At 34.1% G+C, this 19143-nt stretch overlaps 1 protein-coding gene across 2 annotated transcripts in view; it reads right to left on the bottom strand.

Annotated features, from left to right (window-relative positions):
• Positions 1–11775: 11775 nt before the first annotated feature.
• The window catches only part of GLRA3 (glycine receptor alpha 3), a 189228-nt gene continuing 181860 nt past the window's right edge, over positions 11776–19143 (bottom strand). For both annotated transcript variants that reach the window (XM_004004453.6, XM_012129216.5), the window contains one exon: positions 11776–18604. In XM_004004453.6, coding sequence (XP_004004502.2) covers positions 18326–18604 — 279 coding nt within the window. In that variant the 3' untranslated portion in view covers positions 11776–18325. The remainder of the gene's footprint in view (positions 18605–19143) is intronic.

Genomic DNA, 19143 nt, shown 5'->3' with positions numbered 1-19143 from the left:
TGTGTATATGTATGGCTGGGTTCCTGTGCTATTCACTTGAAAATATCACAACGTTGTTAATTGGCTATACTTCAATATAAAATAGAAAGTTAAAAAACAAAGCATTATGGTTATCAGTGGACTTTGATTATACAGGTTAGCCCTATTCCTGCAGATAACTGACAGTTTAAAATCATAAATTACTTACAAAAATATAAAAACCATGTGAAAGTAAACTCTAAAATTATAGCAAATAGGAAGGAAAATGAAAATAAATTTTTAAGACCTTTGTATTTCATTTTCATAAGCATTATTTAAAGTTTTTTAACAAATAATGATGCATTAAGTTTTCATGATAATTCTATTAAAATATCTAAGTTTTACAGAAGAGGAAATAAGGGGAAAGCAAAGTTTAAAATTTTCATCTAAGATAGATGGTGCTGGTAGTTCCACGGACAACCACTAAATGGTGCAGCCAAGTTTTTAATCAGATAGTTAGGCTCCAGTGTTTGTGTCTTAGCTACTTTTTCTGCTACCTTTTAAAACATCTGTGGTAGAATACCCTTTGTGTCTGAGTAACTACATTTATATGGATATGATCCTTCTCAAAGAATACTCACCTCGTATCTCATTAATTTTCTGGAGCACAGGGTTTCTATTCAGTCTTTAACATACATATCTTCACAAGTATCTCTACATAAGGTATTATAAATATTATGGGAGGATGAAGTGATAGTACTGTTAGTAATGTTGGTCGCCAATTATATCAGAAGGTAATCATTTTTCTTCCTTGAAATCTTCCCAGAACCATCAATCACTATAGAAGCACACATTGTCACACATAGTAACATCATGGTGAATCACAGTAATTCTCAGAGGGAAGTGCATATTAATTTCTTTTATTCATCAGAAGCTCTGAGTCATAGGGGCGAATGGACATATCACAGCTAGCCTCTGGGTACTATGGTAATTCCTCTGAAAGATGACTTGTTTGTTATATAACACCTTTAAGAAAGTTTTTCATGTGATTCTCACCTTTGCTACATAGTAAATCTCTACTGGCTCAGATACAGTTATGTTTTTGCATCTCCTTTAGATTGTTTTGTTCTGTGGAATTATGCAAAATGGTTGAAAATATGCAAATGATTGAAATCCATACACAATACCAGTTGACCTCACACTGTCTCTTCAATTTACAACAGTGCTGACACAGAACACAGAGGATTATGTTCACAGTAAATTACTTACATACATGTTTTGAATATCATCTGTCTTCTCATTTTTCTTTCAGTTTATTGAATTTTGATGGAATTCTCCAAGATCCCCAAAGTTACCACAGATGTTTTTGATATATACTTAGGAGGCCCTTGGAGTAACGTTTGTTGAAACTTAAAGATGAACAAATCCCATTGAAATTCACTAGTGCAAAATGATTAAAATGTTTAAAATGCTGCAGGTGGCTTTCAGATTTATTCCCTGAGGTATGAACTTGTTTCCAAGGCAACCTCTTGCAAATGGTAGTAAATGTCTTATTGAGTTGCTTTTTCACCTGTTCCCCTGGTTTGTATATACCCCAAGCACATTCTGTAGAGTGCTGCTGACAGTTTCTATCCTGCTATATTTATGAATAAATTATAGCCCCCCCAAAGAACTAAGTACAACTGTCTAGGAGAAAATTCTCCTGGTTTTATTTTCTGTGAGAAAACAATAAATAGAGGATCACATTGATTAGGAATAGTTTCACTGATTGAAAAAATCTGGATAGAGTCAGAAGGAATTTAGAATAAACCAAAAGGAAACACAAATTCAGCAATTGTAGTGGTAACGATATACAAACTAAATCATACTAAATAATCTGGATAGTGGCAAATGATTGTTGATAATTTGGGGAACAGTGTGATTAACAGACTAGGTATGAATTAAAGTTCACCTTATAATAATATTATTTGGGGAGGGCAAATAGAAAACTATTTTAAATTTTAAGTGTTTTTCTATTACATTGTTTACTATAAAAAATTCATTATTATATTTAGTGGGTCAGATTCTCTTCTACTCTCAACTTCCCAAACTCAAGGTATGTATGGGACCATAAATTCTGAACGTGAGAGACATCTAGAGCACTAAAATGCCTTCTTTTATCAACTACAAAAACATAATTTAACTCCAGCTAATAAGAAGGACATAAGCATAAAGCATAAATATTTTTCCTGTAGTTGTTTCTAGGTATGAGAGTTGGACCATAAAGAAGGCTAAGGGCTAAAGAATTGATGCTTTCGAATTGTGGTGCTGGAGAAGACTCATGAGCATCCCTTGGACTGTAAGGAGATCAAACTAGTTAATCCTAAAGGAAATCAACCCTGAATATTCACTGGAAGGATGATGCTGAAGCTGAAGCTCCAATACTTTGGCCACCTGATGTGATGAGCTGACCCATTGGAAAAGACCCTGATGCTGGAAAAGGTTGAAGGCAAAAGGGGAAAGGGGAGCGGTAGAGGATGAGATGGATAGATTGTATCACCAACTGATAAATTTGAACTAACTGCGGGAGACAGTGGAGTACACAGAACCTGGGGTGCTTCAGTCCATGGGGTCACAAAGAATCAGATACAACTTAGTGACTGAACAACAGCAACAAGCATAAAGCAAATTAACTGCCATAGACTGGATTGGTGCTTATTTCTATTCTGAATATTTATATTTAATTTTTAAAGGGAATTATTAGGGAAGCCAGGTTAGGAGCATTCTGAAAGCTCATTATATGCCTCAATTTCTACAGTAGCCAACGTTTGGTACTTTGCTATAGTTCATTAATTTATTTATAAAGCAATTATATATTGGTTGATCACTTACTAGATAAGTACTTGATGTTAAGGTTACAAAAACAGAGTGAAGTAAGTCAGAAAGAGAAAAACAAATATCATATGTAAACACATGTACGTAGACTTTAGAAAAATAGTCCAGATGAACCTAGTTCCAGGGCAGGAATAGAGATGCAGACATACAAAATAAACATGTGGACCTGGGAGTGGGAAGGGGATGATGGGATGAACTGGGAGATTAGGATCGACATAAATATACTGCAATGTGTAAAATACAGAGCTTGTGGGAACCTGCTGTAAAGCTCATTCAGCTCAGTGCTCTGTGATGACCTGGGGAGGTAGGATGGGGCGATGGGAGGGAGGCTTAAGTTGGGGGGGGGAGATATATGTTTGCATATAACTGATTCATTTTATTGTGCAACAGAAACTAACATAACATTGTAAAGCAATTATACTCCAATTAAAAAAAAGTCTCTACTTTTAAGAATGCAGTTCTATTGGGGATATTAGAAGATTTATAGTTGCGTGGTATTAGAGATATGAATTAGGGAGAATGTGTGTGTGTTCTGTTGATCCTGATCTTCATTTCTAGACTTTTAACTCCATCAATAGATTTTTAAAAATATTAGTCTTGTATATAAGGAACAGCTTGCTCATGGCTTCATGTGTGGAGTGACACTAAGATTAAAGAAAGGTGCAGAGAGACACATCTAACACTAGGCAGTAGGCTGTGATTTTTAGCATCTATACCAAAGGCCAAACCACACGGTTTGGGCCTCGAGTACTCTTTTTTCCACACCTCTTTTGTTGTTGTTGTTGTTCGTTTTTTCATTAGCAATGACTAGAGAAAATTAATCTGGCTCAGAGGCAACTGGACTGCTTCTTGACCACTCCCAAGGTTTAGGTAGCTTTTACATGGGTCGATGATCTCTTTTCGTGTGGTACATATAAAGCAGGAAACCTGAATCTCATTAATCTCCCCTAGATTCTAAAACGTGGTGGTGACATAGGCAGGTATAAATTTTGAAGAAGCAGATAATGTATTTATCTTGAAATATTTCAGTGAAACTCAATCCGACTTTATTGTGATGGCTTCTAACTTGCCAGAAGAAGTCATATGAAAAATATTATATTCATTGAAAATTCTTGTGATTTATTTCAGCCATGACTATGGCTTGATTTATGTGCTTGCTTTTCAGGTTTTGGAAATGGCAGCTAAGCAACAATATTGTAAGGAAATTTTCTTAGTAAATGTACAGAAAGTAAGAGTAAACTCATAGTTTCAGCTTTTATGCTGACCATCAAACAAGCAATAAAAATGTCATAGATTTATTGAAGAATAATACATACTTAAAGAAAGACATAAAGGTGAGTAATAAAAAGCAAAGAGGTTCCTAGTTTAACTTTCAAACATTACGTCAATTCAAATAATTTCATGTTTGCTTTCTTTTTCCGATGCATGTTTCTACATATTACAGTTTCAGCAGGTTTAGCATGGTATTTCAAGGCTGCTGTCAATTCCTATGTTTTTAAATTATTTTGAAATTGGAGTAAGTCACCTATAATTTTTTCCTTAAATTAAAAATTCACCATGTAAAAAGTTGACTTGCAATGTATTTATTTTTCTTTGGGATGTCATAGAGCAGAGATGAATAAAGAGATTTTATCTAAATGCTTTTCAAACCCAGGGATTTTTGCATGAGATGAACGTTTTTAATGTCTAATTAAAATAGCCTCCTTTTTATTATTAAATTGAAACAAATTACAAATGAAATGTATCCATATATTGAAAGCTAGAGAGAAAAAGTAAAAGGAAAGATGTAAATTAACAAGTTTTTGCAGTTTAAGGAATATGATTGGGACACTGTTGCTTTTTTGAAAGTATAGATTTTAAATCCTGCATTGAAACAGACAAATAATATGACTCATGATTGAACTAAAACTAGGTCATCTTGAAAATGTATTTTAATTTTCCATAGATCATTTCTCTTAAATATGTGATATGTGGGCCTATGACTTCTACAGTATGAGTGGCCAGGTCACTCAAAGAAATTAAACCAATCATGTCAGTGTTTTAAGATGGAGTTGCTTCATATGCTGGGATAGTATAGAGACAGAGTAAGAGCTTTCGTCTTCTTTCCTTTTTTTTTTTTTTTTTTTTGTCTCTACATGTACCATTTCCCGGTGCTACATGGGGCTTCCATGATGGCTCAGTGGTAAAGAATCTGCCTGCCGGAGCAGGAGACCCAGAAGCATGCGTTCAATCCCTAGATTGGGAAGATCCTCTGGAGGAGAGCGTGGCAACCCTCTCCAATATTCTTATCTGGGAAATCCCATGGACAGAGGAGCCTGGCGGGCTACAGTCCATGGGGTTGCAAAGAGTCAGACATATCTGAGCAACTGAGCACACATGTAGCATTTCCAACTGTCTGGCATCCAACCAATTGTGGAAGAGTGAGATGACATGAAACAAAGCACACAGAAGTGGAACTTGAAATGTAGATGATGTCAGACCCCTACATATGTTTTCTTGTCTTCAGATTTAATATATATCCCCAGTGGTGCTGACTCTGTATTTATACTCCTTATATTAGCTCAGGAGCAACTGCATGGCTTCCAGCAAGAATCCCTGATAAAACTGGAATGGAGTTGAAATTGCAAATAGAACTACCTTATGACCCAGCAATCCCACTGCTGGGCATACACACCGAGGAAACCAGAATTGAAAGAGACACATGTACCCCAATGTTCATCGCAGCACTGTTTATAATAGCCAGGACATGGAAACAACCTAGATATCCATCAGCAGATGAATGGATAAGAGAGCTGTGGTACATATACACGATGGAGTATTACTCAGCCGTTAAAAAGAATTCATTTGAATCAGTTCTGATGAGATGGATGAAACTGGAGCCGATTATACAGAGTGAAGTAAGTCAGAAAGAAAAACACCAATACAGTATACTAACACATATATATGGAATTTAGAAAGATGGCAATGACGACCCTGTATGCAAGACAGGAAAAAAGACACAGATGTGTATAACGGACTTTTGGACTCAGAGGGAGAGGGAGAGGGTGGGATGATTTGGGAGAATGGTATTCTAACATGTATACTATCATGTAAGAATCGAATCGCCAGTCTATGTCTGACGCAGGATACAGCATGCTTGGGGCTGGTGCATGGGGATGACCCAGAGAGATGTTATGGGGAGGGAGGTGGGAGAGGTGTTCATGTTTGGGAATGCATGTAAGAATTAAAGAGTTTAAAATTAAAAAAATAAAAAATAAAAAAAAGAAAGAAAAATAAGGTTTCTCTCTGTGACTCTGGAATTTCTCTTTAGCATCTGATACTCATTTTAATTTTAAATTTCTTTCATGATATAGGTGTCTCAGACTCTATAGTGAAATTGTCACTCCAGAAAGATATTAATGTTTATCTTAGAACTTCTGATCAGAGCAAACCAGGGTCTTCTTATCTCCATGTGAAGATCAAGAACAAGGACCAACTGAGAGGACCGGTCTGGGATCCGAAATTTAGCCATTTCTGTAGTTACTGGGATCCGAAGCATGGAGCAAAACTACCTGTATCTTTAGGCTCCATTTCATCACTTGCAACATAAGGGTTTTGAATAAGTTATCCCTCAAAACTCTGCTTAGTAAAGCTGTTAAAGAGCAGGATTATACTGATTTGTACAATTTATTTTCAGTCTATATAAATACACTCTTGTATGAAAATCTTGCCCTAAATACTCAATGAAGTGACATTTAAAATTCCCAAGCCAATGGGAGGGAGCCATCTTGTGGCTTAGACCCAGAGCAGCTTACATTTATAAACGGAAAGAATGTATATTCTTTGAAAATATAATAAATAACAAATATATATATATGTATAATAATAAGTACATTATGAACATAATCTAAAGTCTTCATTTACAGGAAATTTAAAGAAAATTCTGGATATGGAGTAATTATTCTTTAAACAATTCTGAGAACTTATTTGAAACCAAGGGTACATAGGGCCTAGTACAAGATGGTTGTGATTTATTTTCTTATTTAGCAAAGACAAGTCGGTATGTACTGAGTTAGTAGTTGTAATGTTTACTGAAGATGCCAAAGGTGTTTTGGCCATTTCACTTAGGAAATAATGGAGAATAATGATATTAAAACAGACAATTATAAGTTACCTTTATATTCTGTAATTACTTTTCTGAGTCATAAAAATCAAGCACATTGACCAGAGAGTTAATTATGCTGATAATGGCATGTGAGCTTGTCATATTTTGTTGCTTAAGAATACAATGTATAACACATATTAAAAGGCATACATGTTTATCATAAATAATACCAATGTAATATAAAAGGTAATACAAATATGTTAATAATATTAAATACTATCACATTAATATTACTTCTTAAATTTCCCTTTTAGAAACTATATTGTCTGTCAGGTGAATAAATAATATAAATATATTTTCCCTAGGTGTGTTTCTTTAAATAAATAAAGTAACATTTTTTATATATCCCAGTATTTCCACTAGTCAACTTTGCAGACAGTATGAAAAAGACATTTTTAACATAACCAATTTAGCATCAGCAAATAGGTTCTGATTTTTCAGACTCAAAGTATATTACAAAGACTATATTATTTCTAGTTATTTCTCATGCTTCCTCTTTTTCATTCAATGTGGAAAAAATGGAATCAATATATGAATTAGAAAAGTATTTAAATTTATTAAATGCAACACATTAACTTCCTTAATTTTAGAAAAGGTTTAGTCTTGTATAGAGATTACTTATTGCTCATAAACAGTACTGACATGAAGTGTGCATGAAATAAGCTTCTGATCCATGACACATGGTTCCTGCAAATGTTTTCTTTCTTGTTTTGCTCCTGAATGTGGAAGCAGCTTTCCTGCTCACCGCCACTTGGGGTTTCCACTGCCTAATCAGGAGGGACTCAGGAAGATTTGTTGATGATGATGGGAACAAAGAAAGATAGTATTACTCAGAGATAATATTACCAACAGGTAGACTTCTGGTATTTACTAAATATGAAGTAACCAATTAAAACATTATTTCTTTCAAGGGATGCAATAATCCATTGTCAACCTCCTAGCAGCAATTTCCTAGCAACTAAAACAAACAAAAAAAAAAAACAAAGAAAAACTATACTGTTGGAGTTTCTACTCTGTTTTAAATAATTTGGAAATTGAATTCCCTTGCTTTCTTATTTACATTTCATTCCATATTTTTTGACTAGTCACTTAATAAATGCAAGCTTGCACTCACAAGAATGATCTTTCATAGAATAAGTATTTCAAGCTAGGTCATTCTGTACAAAATCAGTTTTTTGGAGAAAAGTAACTGTTTCAAAAAAGACCCTATAAATCTATAAATATGATTACTTCTGTAACTATTTAAAAGAGCCTAATTTATTTATTTACTCTGAAGAAAATGAATCTGACATTATCTCAAAAGAATGATTGATTATTTTTTGGATGGCTTAAACAGAGACCCATTTGGAAGACCAGGGGCCATGAAGCTAGAAAAGCAGATGTTGTCATTAGATTTCTAATTAGTATACCTTGTTTGGAGAATAGTCTTTAGGCCGCTAATGCCTCTTGTTACATCTGGGACCATGAGTGAGAACAACCCCAAGTTCCCAGTGTCCTGAGTGGGCTTTTCAGAGCAGCACACCACTGGGGTAAAGACTACTTACTGAGAAAACTTAGTAAGACAGCACACAGGGTCAAATATAAGGAAACAATAGCAAGATAGCTACATATTTTCACTGTCCCATGGTTCAGTAAATGACAGTCTCATTCCAATTTAATTTTTCCATGAACAGGTAATTAGCAATGGAAACTGTACAAAGTTAGAAACAAGAAATACGTATATAGAGGGAAAATAAGTTGATCAGGAAAGTAACTGTCAGCAAGAGTAAACTGGAATAAAATACCAAGAATAAACAAACAATTCAGTGGTACTGAAAATAGAAAATCTAAGAGAATAATAATATTTTAAACCATGAAAATACACATTGATTGTTTTAAGTTATAGTTTATCAATAAGTTGTGCACATGATGCTTATTCATGTACATTTTGGTTAAATGTCTTTCACCCAGGTATATCTCTAGCACTTAATACTTAGAGATGACCTTGCTTGAGTCTATGACATGAAAGAATAAACAGGGAGTTAAACTATAACTTATGTGGCCTTCAGGGTCAAAGAACAAAATGATCATTAGCCGTTGAGTAATTAAGCAACAGTAATCAATAACAAATCAGTAACTAAGACTAATACTCTTATCTATAGATTTTCCACCAGAAAAGTAAAACATGTCACTCTGAGACGCCAGTTGAGAAACCATCTGGGGTCGGTTTTCCGACCCCAGGATCATATCTTGTTTTCAAGATTATGAACTGTCCCCTCTGGACTGGTTCCAAGAGTCACATGCCTTATAGCATCCAGTTTATCAATAATTATAAATTTATTTTGCAGCCCTTGCTGGGGCCTGCTTTTCTTTTATTCTTCCTGTCTCCTACAATGACAGCATTTCAGTCAAGAGTTTCCACTGACACTGTGGTATGAACCATTCAACTGCGACTCAAGAAGTTAGTAAAGGCCAGGTCATTAAGGAAAACACAATGCCAAAGTAGCAAGCGATTTCCAGTCCATCAATTTTCCTGAACCTTGGGCATTCCATAAACATAAAACTACATTTAAATTACAAGTACTTCGAAAACGAAAAACCAATTGTCACAGATCATATTGCAATAATTTCTTAATTTCTGACACATTAATTTTCTTTATTTCTTTGCCAACTATTGTATTATCACTAAACTCTAGCATCACCATATGGAGGAAAACACCACACCAAAATTCTAAAAATAGAAAAGACCAACATTTTATTCTGAAATGGTCTCTATGGGCAAATTAAATAAAAGTGGTTTATTCAACAAAGAGATTTTAAGGAAAAGACTTTCAAACAAACACAACTTATTAAAAAATAATGTGAAATAATTTTTCTATATAGTCATACATCTTCTCTCATTCTATTCTAAGTTGAAAAGTTCCATTCACCAGCCTCTTTACTGTACTTTTTCTGTAATGATATACATATATTCAGTCTTCTCTGAATGGTGTATTACCAAGTTTGTAATCTCTGTATAATAACTTCCATCAGAAATGCAGAAAACATGACCCTTTCATAAAACTCAAAAAAATGGGACAAAAGAGTTATTCATATTCTTGAAAAGAGTTAATTTTTATTGTTTCTGATCAAATTATCTATACTTACATGATAAATATTATATATTGTACATGAGTTAATGACTCTGATTTGAGAATTTGTAACTTTCAGAATTGAACTAAAGATCATACAAAGAGGAACAAGCTGATAAAACAATGCATACAATTTTAAATATATTTTCAGCATAGTTTCCTGAAAAATATGACATCATCTGGACAGGAAAGTAGACAGACATCAGACTCAGGAAGACGCATTTTAAATCTACAGAAAAAAATAAATAACACCATAGAATAGCTGTACTTTTTTTGGTAGTCTTTTAGACATCTTGGCTCAGGAATAATAAACCACTGTATATGACATTATAATAGTACATTGAAAATATATGGCACATTTTCTTTTCATTTTGTTTTCCACAGCAGGTTATATAATATTCATAGAAAGGCAGTCTAGTTCCATCTTTCCCAAGTATCATAATCTATCTTACATTAAAATACAAATTTAAGGAAAAGCCATTGCATAATTCATAGAGATGAAGGTGAAGGAGTGCAAAATTATTCAAGCATGTTCATTACAGTCTCACTCTGAACCTTTCCTGACCTTTGATCCACAGGGTCTTACTCTTCATTTACATTACAAGCCAGACTGAATAATGAATATGTAGTGGGTTTGCCTGAAGACACCTTGGCTAAAACCATCCCAGAAAATAAAAAATCAACAATTAAAACAACTTCATTCATTAAATTTTTATTATATTAATAGCTTTGCTCTGAAAATATTCAGTTCAGTTCAGTTCAGAAAATATTATGTTTCACTGATACAGTGAAAGTGTTAGTCACTGAATTGTGTCTGACTCTTTGAGACCCCATGAACTGCAGCCCATCAGGCTCCTCTGTCCATGGGGTTCTCCAGGGAAGAATACAGGAGTATGGGACTTCCTTGGTGGTCTGGTAGTTAAGACTCCCAATGCAGGGAACCCAGGTTTGATTCCTAGTCAGGGAACTAGATCCCACATGCCACAACTAAGACATGGTGCAACCAAATTTTAAAAAAGAAAAGAATACTGGACTGGGTAGCCACTCTCTTCTCCAAGGGATCTTTCCGACCCAGGGATCAAATCCTGGTCTCCTACATTATAGGCAGATTCTTTACATCTGAGCCACCAGGGAAGCCCATTAGGGTTCTTTTTTTTTTTTTCTAAACAGATTCATATCATGAAATACATTGTTAAACACTTAATTGAAAATTATTGCCACATTATAGGAAGACATTTAAAATGATTTACATAGAATTTTATCAATTTCTATTTATTGACAAAGATAATTTTAAATTTCATTGTTTTATGCACCTGAAGCATCTCATTGTTGAACACAAGTGTATCAATAATTTACTTAAATTAGAATAAAGCTAGTGATAGGGGATTAAAAAGGAATATTGATGAAGCCCCCACACAGGAAGTAGATAGGAAAAGACACATGATGCACTGTGCTTAAGGGGATGGGGGAGACTTAGTTGGAATATATGAAGTCAAAGTCATTTCTTGATAAACTTTTTTTTAAATCACTTAAAGCTGTGTTACAGTGGAAGAGGCTGCATTCAGGGTAATGAATTCTCTGCTGCTCTAAGTGTGTCACGAGAATGTGGATAATTTTGTACCAGGAATGTACCAGAGATGGTGAAGATTCTGACACTGGAAGGAAAGGTGAACTGAAACAACTCAAAGGTTTATTTTTAATTTTTAATTATAAGGATACAAATGAGAAATAATTACAATGAATATGAAGAAAGAAACATTATAAAACATTCAGTGATAAATTGAGTATTATATGAAAAATAGGTTTGTGTATGTTCATGTCAATTGTTCTCACTTGTGGAACTCTTGTCAATAACCCAGAATTCCATACTTACTCTGAATATACTGAATTCAACACTCACAACAATGCCAGGTACCTAGAAGGTACTTCAGGAATGTTTGTTAAACCAATGATTGAATTATAAACTCTCACGTTGAACACCAGCATGTATACATGTTCAAAAATGTGTGTAAGGGATATTAAGGTACAGCCAGGAATCAAAATCACTATTTTTTAAAATAATACTCTACCACCATCAAAACCCTTTTAGTGTGTTTTATACGTAGTACTAGTCATTACTGATTGTCTTTTGGAAGAACTGTTTGGCAAATATTTAGTCATTCTTCAAACACAGTCCAAGCAGTGTTTTAGAACTCTATCATTAATAGTCGGAGAAAAATTTGACCCACATAGCTTTGTTCTTATGTTGTTGAGCCAAAATATTCTGGTTTCATAAATAAGAGATGGCCAAATCAAATGACTACACTGTTCGTATTTCCCACCAGAAATCACTGATATTACGAAACACATCACAGAATTAAGAGCATCTTCCTAGAAAAGCTGACTTTCTTTGCATTTCCAATTTATCCCACAGCAGCAACGATAAGTGTGTGTGTGTTTGTGAGAAGGGAAGGAAAGAGATGAGGGCAACATAAAAATGGTGGAAGGAAAAATGAGTAAGAGTATCCTAGCAACTGGCTCAGGATTCTGTTTTTAGGCTGATTTCTGATAGAAGCTTCTCCAGAATATTTTCCCTGCCCAAGTTATTTTCAAATCCTTGGGGGCTATATTTTACACATGGACTCTAGGCATCCTTGTTATCAAAGAACATGTGCTTCACTTTTTTAGGTAATTAGAACAACAGCCGTTTCCTTATGGAAGTTGAGGATATTTTTAAAGAGGAATGGTGGCTGGGATAAAAGTTTAATTTTAAAGTTATTAAATTGACACAGTTCCTTCCTACTGTGTCCTAGTCATTTACTCATAGAGAGTTTATATAGCAGTAAGAATAAAACTAGGTTGCTATATTTTATCACTCTTTGTTGGGCCTTCCCTCGTAGCTTAGATGGTAAAGACTCTGCCTTCAATGCAGGAGACCCAGGTTCAATCCCTGGGAAAAGGGAATGGCTACCCACTCCAGTATTTCTGCCTGGAGAATCCTGTGGACAGAGGAACCTGGCAAGCTACAGTCCATGGGGTCTCAAAGAGTCAGACACGACTGAGTAACTAACATTTTCACTTCACTTTTCATCACTCTTTGTAGTACTTGAACCAGAAAATAAAAACCAATGCATCTGCTGAGGAAGGCAGATCAGATATTATGGGTATTTTTATTTGTATTCAAGCAAAGGGAAACCTGTGTGTTCATATACACTGTAGTTTACGAAATATTTAATTGAAAAGCACCCCACTGTTTTCCAGACACAAACTTTAATTCTTATCATTTTTTAGCATCCTTCATTAAAGAGATGAGTTGGTGAACTTCGAGGTCTAAAATACACCATGGAAACTGAGATGGTGACTGTTTGTTTAGTTAAAGGTTGTTACTCACTGATCACTGGGATGGACAAGATTGTTTCTGCACTGTTATGAATGGTCCCAAGAAGAGGATACAGTAAGGAATTACGTAGGCATTGTGGAGAATAAGATTTGGTTGCCATTATATTCAAAATTTCAGTCTTTTTTGGAATTCTAAGCCTCATGGTCTTACCTTTCCACTGCCCATTGTTCAGGAAGGTTCAGCTAAGGAAAGTGGGCTTGTCAAAAAATATTGGAAAAACTGCACCAGAAAATCCTTTAGTTTTGCTTCAGCAAATTAGACAGTTCAGGATACAGCTTTAAGATATATTGAAATTTGTCACTAAAAAGTTGCGCAATTTTTGCAACTCAATTCTTCTCTGAAACGCACATAACAGTGGCAAGTTTTTGTAGTCTGCCAGAGCTGACGATGGTGCTAAAAGTTCCAATACCTCCATAATCGCATGTAACTCAGTCCAAAAGCCAAGGGCAGGCAATAAAATGATCTAGTTTAAAAACTGAATACCCAAATGAACAAGCAAAATGTCATTACCATATTTGTGCTTGATAAGTAAATATAACCCAAAAGACAAATTTACAATTACACAGGTGCAGAAACAATTCTTTGAGTCACTGAAACAATTTCCAACTAATCCCTTAAATGAACTAACATAAATATTAATATATAGGCTCAGTTTCATTGATGATATTTTCCTTGGATAGACTGTTAAAATTAAAATGCCTTGAGGTGGAACCTATACTTATTCTCTTAATGTGTTTCAGTCAAGTTCATTACCTTGAAGTCTTTGCCTTGTCAGCATTAATGAGTATGGACAGACAGACTATATAAAAGCCAGTGCCGTGTCCTTAGGGTGTTTTGCTTTTCTTTACTAGGTCAGCATCAACTAGATGAGAAATACAGATGGTATATGCTCGTAAATTTTGAGAACTTTTCCTGTTATCTATGTTTCAAGGTCTGTGAAATCTATTTAGAGTTGGAGACAGGACCTCAAAGATTAATAATGATTCATTGGTCTAAGAACTGTGGCTTATATGCCTTCTGAGTTTCATTCTGAGAGGGCTCTACCAGGTTGTTAGGGGACATCTGTGAATGTCAGTGTTGCCCACTTCCTATTTATTTAATATTGAAAGAATTTTCTATGTTTAATATTGGCAAGTCCCATCTTTCCTTGAGTACTTTTCATGGAATGTGTACTTTGTAGATGAAAGAACGATTTAGCTGCCAATATAACTCAGTCTTCCAAAGTGAAGCAGGTTGAGGTATATCATGTTAAGAATAGAAAAGTATATTCTTAAAAACAGGGTGAAAGACATTCAGAAAAGGGAATGTATAGTATGGAGGATACACTTATTTTTCTCTTAAAATCTTAAAAACTACATGAGTTGCACAGAGTGCTAAAACAGTTAACAACTTTCTCTCTTCCATCAAACATGCAGCCTCATTTGCTCACTGTTTTGCCCTAAAATTTCCATTATCTTCCATAAGATCCTGGGAATTTATAAGCACAATGCATGTATCCATATTTTAGGGATATATAGATTGAAAGCATCTGTAATTTAAAATTAAAGTTGTTAGAATGAATATACCTATAGAATAGAAATTGACTATAGGATAAGTAGTCAGAACAGTCCCTTAAATTCAGCAGCTGCGAGTGGCATAGGCTCTCCAGGTGAGTAAGTGTTCTGGAGAAACAACCAAAAAGTATGGAGACATTTTAGAAAACCTTGGCTTTCTGCTTCTACAGCAACTTTCTGGAATCTGTTTTAAATAGTAAAGAAAGCTCTAGGTCCTCACAATAATTAAACTCCAATTCTAATAGCTGGAAAAGAAAAAGATGTTATACAGTATATGTCAAGGTATCAATACAAGGTTTCCTAAAATTCACATGCAACCACAGATTTCAGTGGTTGAGATACAAAATTAGAAAAAAAGTGAAGCAAACTGCATGTAGGAAAATAACAAACTTCCTAATGTGACTATTTCAAAATGCTTCAGAATATCCATATTAGAATTTCAACCTATGTGTGGGTACTCAGGGCATATGCACACATTTTAATTTGCACATCATTAACAGATTTGCGATTGGTTTAATTTGAAATATCAGGGTTTGACACAGGGCTCATTTAGGCAAATACTGCCTTAGGATGCTAATTACAATAAAGTTTCACCATTTTAAAGGGTATCTAGGAGTTCATTTTAAAGGGTATCTTCGGGAGTTGGTAATGGACAGGGAAGCCTGGTGTGCTGCATTCTACGGGGTCACAAAGAGTCGGACATAACTGAGTGACTGAACTGATCTGAATTGAGGAGTTCATTGAAGGGGACAGGTTCCTTTAAACCTTTTGCATTCAGATATATTTGCGATGTCACTGTTACCATATGAGTGAAACATCAGAGTATTTTATTTATTTATTTATTGGCTGTACCATGTGGCATGTGGGATCTTAGTTACCCTATCAGAGAGTCTGAATCACTGGACTGCCAGGGAACTCCATTTTAAATTAAAACAAATTTTTTTCAGAGTATTTTCTCTGCATAGGGAGACAATGTTAAATATATATACCTAAGTAAAATTTAATTCTTTTGAGAAAGAGAGATTTCAACCATATCAACACCCTTGTGGCTAGTATTTTTATATTCCAAGTTTCAAGCTTTAAAAAAAAGATACTTTTAATATTCTCAAATGTAAAAACAAGTGATGTTCATAAATTTCTTTAGGGGCATAGGTTCATTGCCTATGTCTATGTATGTCTAAGCAAACACTGTACATTTGCTTCTGGCAGAATTCATATAATTTAAGCAATGATGAAGAACTTTAAAAATAAGATGTATTAAGTATAGAAAAATGTGTTCAAGTATTTCAGAGATATGAGACAACACATAGTTTATCATCGATTCAAACCCACCAGCTTATCCTCAGAGAACACAGACAACATATCTACCTTTAATCTACCTTTAGTACAAGAATATATTTCCATGATTTTGGTTCATAAACACTCGGTGAAGAAGGACATGTTTAACCTCGAGATGCAGAGTCCTCAAAATAAAGTACATAGTAGTATCTTCTGCTGTGGCATTTTCATTTAATGGAAACCCTTTTTTCCCCCTAATTGTACTTTAAAGTACCTACAAAGTAAGAAAATTTGGTGTTTTAGTAGCAAAAAATGCCAAATATGCATTATTTTTAAATTTACTTTTTTAAAAGTACAATTAGGTAGACCAAAGTCCAATAATATTGAAACATTTTAGCTTTAAATGGCAGCTCTTGCTTTTAGTTTAATAATAGTTAAAGATCAGAAAATAGTAGTGTCTTGTTCAAAAGTGCCTTATTTATCCCTCTTAAATCTGAGTTAGTTGTTTTTTTCATGATTAAACCTTTCTCCCTCAGTAATTTGGCTTGAGTTTCCATCTAGAGAATCTGACCAGTAATTAAACATTTTTAAAAAGGATTATAGAGCTTTTAAAAAATACAATATTTATGACAAAAATAATCCAAAAAATAGCAAAACTGGAAAAGAATCTGTCTGGTTTAATTTAACCCCAAAACTCTGTCATATATTTTCACTTAATTACACTGCACGAAATGAGTTAATGCCCCATTGTAGTTGAAATAATTCCATGGGGTTGCTGATAAGTTTTAAGTAAAATTTTTATTTAGAATTATTCACAACTAGTGGATCTCTTATAGATTGAAACTATTAATTCAGAAATACAAAACAATCAATTCTTATTTATAGAAGTGATTTATTTATATAATTTAGAATTAAAATCTTCCTTATATTTAGGGCTAGGATTTGGAACGCATATAACTTTGATGGGAAGTCTGTTCTTATTTTAAAAATATCTCCCTAAATCTATTTTCACTTTTATTAAATTCATTTTTACCAAAATGTAAATACTATAATCCCATTGAATTTTAAAGTCTCATTCTAAACTAAAATATAAAAGTCTTACTGAACTTTGTTCAACTATATCAAAACAATAAACATAATTACTTACAGATGATTAAGCAACTATTAAAAGTCTAATAAAATAAAGACGCTGGCTTGAACTTTTTCAGTGTTTGGCAACAAAGAAAAATACATAGCTATAACACTTTTAAAAAACAATTATGTTTTTAGTATATCTATATTCATTCACAGATATATAAAGTTAAGAAAAGTAGAGTTTATGTATAATATGATTGCTTTGGCCATTAAAAACATTTCCAAAGAGGAAAATTTGATATTTTAAACAATTAAATTTAGTACATAAACAATAAAAGTTTCTTACTTTAATCTTCTGATTTTAATTTTCTATTACTTAAGTTGGTTCTATAGCATTCGTATGTACAATTTCGTACTATTATTGAGTGAATTTGTCACTTAACTATCTATTTTTCTATTTTGTAACTACAAGTATAAGAAAATATTTTAAAGCCTGAAGCTACATTTTAAAAATCTTCAACATTTCCTGTTTTTTCTATTTAAAAGTTTTCTGTGCAAATTTTACTTTTGTGTTATTTAATACTGAATTGAAAAATCAAAGAATTTCAAAGCAGTTTTCACATGTACTATTATGTGACATCATATTACATACAAACACACTGACAATAATATGTCCACTTGTAAAATTTACTGTGACAGAACAGATAATCTTAATGAACTAGAATCCCAATAATACATATATTTTGTATTCATTAAAGGAATCATAACTGCCTCATGACTTTGCATAGCAAGTCATAATAACACCTTTCTATATGTCACTTGAGCACAATGGTCATCATTTGTATACCACACACACACACACACACACACACACACACACACACACCCCCTTATGGCAAAAACCTTCCCTCTGAGTTGACACACTGAATTTGTACACTTGCACACTCCCCAAGACTTAATCTTGCTGCTGATGAATATCCTCATGCCTAAGGATTTTATAGATAACCCAGTAGAAAATATTAAAAATCAAAAAGGCTAATGGGAAGCAGGCTCGTGAGATGGTGTCAATCTTCTTGGCCCGGTCGATAAAGACCTTCCTCATCTCATCTGGGCTCTTCGGCATTACTTGGACAGGATGGTTGGGGCCCTTTGGAGTCACACCTTCTTTGGTTTGCAGACACGGCCCCATTCCATAAGCTGTGAAGCTGAACCGGCTTTCCCTTATCTCATCATCCTGTCATAAGAAAAATAGAAGCACTGAAGTCATAGAATCAGGCAAGGCATGTATAACAAGTGCTTCAGAACCATTACTGAGGCTTTATAATGATAAATGGTAACATTATTATAATGAAAAGATAAAGCATATCAAGGTGAGTTGACTTTTGTTCCTATTCAAGTTTTAATGATTTATCCTGCTGTATCACATAGATGAGTCTATTCCATAAAACTCTCAAGTGTTATGTTTTAATGGAAAACTAAATATTTCGGTATTCTCTACATATTGCCAGACCACCTAAATAAACTGGACAAGAAAAAATTCTATGTGGCTAATAAGTTATCCAACATCTGTTGGGTCACTGAAAGAGCAAGAGAGTTCCAGAAAAACATCTACTTCTGCTTTATTGACTATGCCAAAGTCTTTGACTTGTGTGGATCACAACAAACTGGAAAATTCTGAAAGAGATGGGAATACCAGACCACCTGGCCTGCCTCCTAAGAAATCTGTATGCAGGTCAAGAAGCAACAGTTAGAATTGGAAATGGAACAACAGAC

The sequence above is a fragment of the Ovis aries genome, chromosome 2, assembly GCF_016772045.2.
Source record: "Ovis aries strain OAR_USU_Benz2616 breed Rambouillet chromosome 2, ARS-UI_Ramb_v3.0, whole genome shotgun sequence".
NCBI classification, from domain to species: Eukaryota; Metazoa; Chordata; class Mammalia; order Artiodactyla; family Bovidae; genus Ovis; species Ovis aries.
This window is presented reverse-complemented; position numbering and strand designations above follow the sequence as displayed.